Here is a 4,241-nt window from a genome sequence, read left to right as displayed (position 1 = left end):
GTCTTAGTCTGTGTCATTTCTTCAGTCCTCTCACATCCAGTCCTAGAGTTTAAGTCTGTGTCTGGAAATACACTTGCTCGAGACCCCTAGGTGGCCAGGCTTGTGGCCCCCGTTCACCCTGTACCCTAGTTGTGGGTGATGAGGGGCTTCTGCATCGCCAGTAAAACCAGAGACCACCAACATGTATTCAGTGATGCTTAAAACTGACTTTAAGTCTCTAGACTATAACAGTACTCTGAACAGTTTAGAAAATTTGTGATCATATGTTCGCTGTTCAGAGATGAAATAAAAAGAAAATCATTGCTATTGCTATATAACTTACCTTGTTGGACACTGACATTCCCCAGTTTATCAACCTTGTGTTCTGGACTCGGTCCTGATAAGCCCAAAAGAATTGAAACAAATTATATTTGTTACTAAGTACAGTTTTGTAGGAGTAATACTTACGACTTATTTATTTATGTTTTTTGAGACAGGGTTTCTGTGTGGCTTTGGAGCCTGTCCTGGAACTAGCTCTTGTAGACCAGGCTCTTCTTGAACACACAGAGAGCCACCTTTCTCTGCCTCCTGAGTGCTGGGATTAAAGGCGTGAGCCACCACCGCTTGGCTGTGATTCTTAAACTATTTAAGAAAAGGAAGAGTGCTTTCATTACAGAAAAAAATTTAATGTAGAAAAGATGAACATTTAGTAGCGTAATGAAATATAAACCGTTACTATACACAGTATATTCCTCCCCCAGATTCTTAGAATCTGAGCGCACAGCACTGCAGAGGGCAGCAGTCCATGAAAACACACTGAAGACCCTGGTGACAACTGGGCACTTGGGTCAGAGGCTTCTTTCTCTCGGAGAACTGGGCTGGCCAGTGCTGCCTGCGGTTTCCTCAGTTGGATGGGTAGTTCTTATCCTCTGCCACCGGGTACAGTCTTGTAACCTTCATCACAGGTGACAGTCCTGTCTTCAAAAGAATGTTCTTGCCCCTAACACCGCCATATATTTATCTGCCTTAATGGATGACAACAAATGGCTTTGAATGAAGTCATCATGATTTAGGAAGCTGAAACCACAAATTCTTCATGTAGTTAAAGTACTGTCATTGCACATTCGCCAGTTCACATTAAATAGACGTGAACTCAACAGCGAGGAAAAGGCACTTAATACTGCAGTTTCCAGAACATAATCTGCCTGTCTTCCCCTCCCGTGATGATGCTGCTGCACTGTTCGTTCATCCATATGCATGTCACGGCACCTGCAAGACATTAGTGAGGGTGCATGTGGCCCAGGACAGACACGGGGACGCGTAGAGAGGAAGCAGTCACCGTACCTGTCTTTCTATAATAAAAACTATCTATGAGTTTAAAACACGCACTTCTGCAGAGGACTTGAGAGAAATGAAACCATTTCAGTATGAGTCTAAAAGCAGAATGATTGATGCCAACACACACCTATAAGAACAGTCAAGAGACCTATGGAAAGGAAATGGCAGCCGATCTGCAGATTTATGCCTATTCCATTGAAAACACAGCTACATAAGATACATATCTAAGAAGAAATAAAGCATATGAAATGAGAAAAGAGAGTGAAGGTAGGCAGGTCCATCTCACAGTGGGAGGTGTAATGGTGAAAACAGCCCTGCAAATGTAAGCAGCCTACACTGAGTCTCCCAGAGTCTGCAGCTGAAAAGGGAGAGAGCAGAGAGCTCTACATGATTGTGTGTGTTGTGCAATTCTCTCCACATAATCAATGAGTATGCCCGTGCCTGGTGAACATCCCCCGAGACTGGAAGGTAGGAATTGTAGCCCGACACCAGAAGGCAGGAAGATGCCTCAGTTTCCACGGCAGTTTATTTTTCCATTGTCTTTTGGTATCAGTTGTACAGCTTTGCCATGGTTTTTATTCTCTAAATGGTAGTAAAGATTTTTTTTTTCAGAGGCTAAAATAAATATAAATCTTAAGGAACCTGAAAGGCAGCCACTGGCCAGTCAGAACATACAAGGGGATGTTCTCCCAGAGCGCACATGGGGTCTGCCTGAGTCAGAGACAGTCGCGCTCCTCACCTGTGTGGCCCTGTATCCGCTCACTGATTTTTGCTCCAAGGAGGTCCCAAACAAGCAGCTCACCAGACCGACTTCCAGATAAGACAGAATTTCCATCCCAGACAAAGCACCTGCAAGCATGATCGGGAGACAGTCCACCATAAAGCAAGCATGTGACCCTGGTCAGACATGACCAGATGGATGATCACGAACATACTGCAAATGCCAGCGCTCAGCAGCTGTACCTCTGTGGCTCCTCCGAGGCCATGGATGAGATGAGCATGCCCGTCTGCACATCAATCACGTTTAGACAGCCGTCTACTCCCGTGCTGAGGACGTGGCGACTATCTGTCATAAAGACACAAGGAGCTGCTTCAGAAAGCAGGTCTGCTCACTCAGGCTTGGCTTCTGAATCTGCTGCCTACTTCATTTCCTTGAAGTCTGTCTTTATCTATACAGTTTCAATGGTTTGTAAGAATAGTTTTACAGTCAGTCTTTCTTCCTAAGTTTCTAAAAATGGTTACAATAATTATGTTTGTTCCTTCTTTCCCTTCTGTCTCCCAACTCTCCCACTGGAAGCCATTGCCTTTTTGATGTGTATCTCTACTATCAGAAGCAAAACAGTTTTGCAAGCTACAGAGGTACTTTTCTGTCTAGGCACACCTACAGGTAGTACAATAGTGTGCTCAGCTGGCAGCGTATGCGGTTACAGGGTCATGCAAAGCCAGACAGTTTTGTCTCTTGTGGCTAGTGTTTACACATGGTAGGGTCTGGGTTCTCACCAGCTCACCAGCTGAACACTACCCCATTTCTGGGGCTAGACCAGGCCTTTCATTTATCCCATAGGCAACAGAACTTGGAAACTTACTCTTAATAGTTGGCTCTGTTTATCCCTCGTTCTTAGAAATGAGGTAAGTGGGTTCTGCTTCATTCCTTGTCTTAGACTCTTCCCATTAACTAATGTATCATCTATTTAGTAACATTTCTCAAAGACTCTTGTGGTTAAAACCATTCTTTCCATTAAGCACAACAGTTATGCAAATACTGTTAAGCTTCATGACTTGTTCAACGCAGCTGTATGGTAGCATGGTGAACACTAGGAGAGCAGGTAGCAGACATGCTTCCGGGGTCATACCTGGACTTATGCAGGGACCTGTCCACAGGTCTTTGACAGAGTCTCTTGTTAGTAAGGAATGTTTTGCTTGTGAAGTTTTAATTTCAGCGTTCTAGCTGAGCTGATGTGTTGTGTACTGAAAAGGATAATACTTACCTGGGCTAAAAGCAGCATCACATACTGTCCCTGAATGGCATGAAATCTGGTGTAATAAGGTGGCCGTAGTGAGGTCCCAAATATTCACCATACCTTCTTTGGTGCCAGAAACTAACAGTGTGCTTACAGTATTTAAATTGATGGTATCGACCTAAGAAGAAACAGTGTAAATAAGTGGCTCAGATTCCTCATTAACTGCTTTTTCCAGGCTTCTTAAAATATGCACTACAAGGATTAAAAAGTAAACTACTGTGCAGTAGATAATTGTGCTGGCACAACTATTATGATTGTATTATATTCTTGTAGTATCTCATCAAATGACCTTTTATTTTAAAGTGAAGTAAAATTCTAAGTACACTAGGAAAATACAAGTATATGAAATAATATAGGGAGTCGTAGTAAGGCTGTTTTCAAATGGTCTAAGATAGTCTACTGAAAGACTACTGTATCCAGCAAGGGTCTGCTGTGGTTGAAAGAAAAATACTTTCCATGGTTCAAACAGCCTGAAAAAAAATCCAAAAAGAAAAAAACAAAACAAAAAGTATGCTAAACAGATTACTGGGAGCAATACTCTATCTGCGGAGAGGAATAAATGCAGCCAAGTGACTAGAAAGAAAATCAATGAATCCTAATTTAATGATAAGCAACTGAGAACACAAACCAGAAAAACAAAATCAAACTGACTATAATCTACACATCCAAATATTAATGGATTAAAAAAACATTGTTTATTGTCTACAAAAACCCATAAAAAAGGCACCATTTCCTTAAAATGAAAGGATGGAAAAAGTATTTCAAGGGATGGGATAAAGAAAGCACATGGCTTGCCATCCTTAATCTATGACAAAATAGATTTCACACTAAAACTAGTCATGAGACAATAAAGGCAATTCATTACAATCAAGGGATCAAGTAGCCAGGAAACTATCGCAATAC

At 42.0% G+C, this 4,241-nt stretch overlaps 1 protein-coding gene across 1 annotated transcript in view; it reads right to left on the bottom strand.

Moving 5' to 3' along the window:
• Positions 1-644: 644 nt before the first annotated feature.
• The window catches only part of Nsmaf (neutral sphingomyelinase activation associated factor), a 53,278-nt gene continuing 49,681 nt past the window's right edge, over positions 645-4,241 (bottom strand). Inside the window, exons 28-31 of the mRNA XM_075967020.1 lie at positions 3,306-3,456; positions 2,281-2,383; positions 2,057-2,166; positions 645-1,248 (exon numbers count right to left, since the gene is read on the bottom strand). Coding sequence (XP_075823135.1) covers positions 1,154-1,248; positions 2,057-2,166; positions 2,281-2,383; positions 3,306-3,456 — 459 coding nt within the window. The 3' untranslated portion in view covers positions 645-1,153. The remainder of the gene's footprint in view (positions 1,249-2,056; positions 2,167-2,280; positions 2,384-3,305; positions 3,457-4,241) is intronic.

Source organism: Microtus pennsylvanicus, chromosome 3 (assembly GCF_037038515.1).
Source record: "Microtus pennsylvanicus isolate mMicPen1 chromosome 3, mMicPen1.hap1, whole genome shotgun sequence".
In the NCBI taxonomy this organism is placed as follows: domain Eukaryota; kingdom Metazoa; phylum Chordata; class Mammalia; order Rodentia; family Cricetidae; genus Microtus; species Microtus pennsylvanicus.
This window is presented reverse-complemented; position numbering and strand designations above follow the sequence as displayed.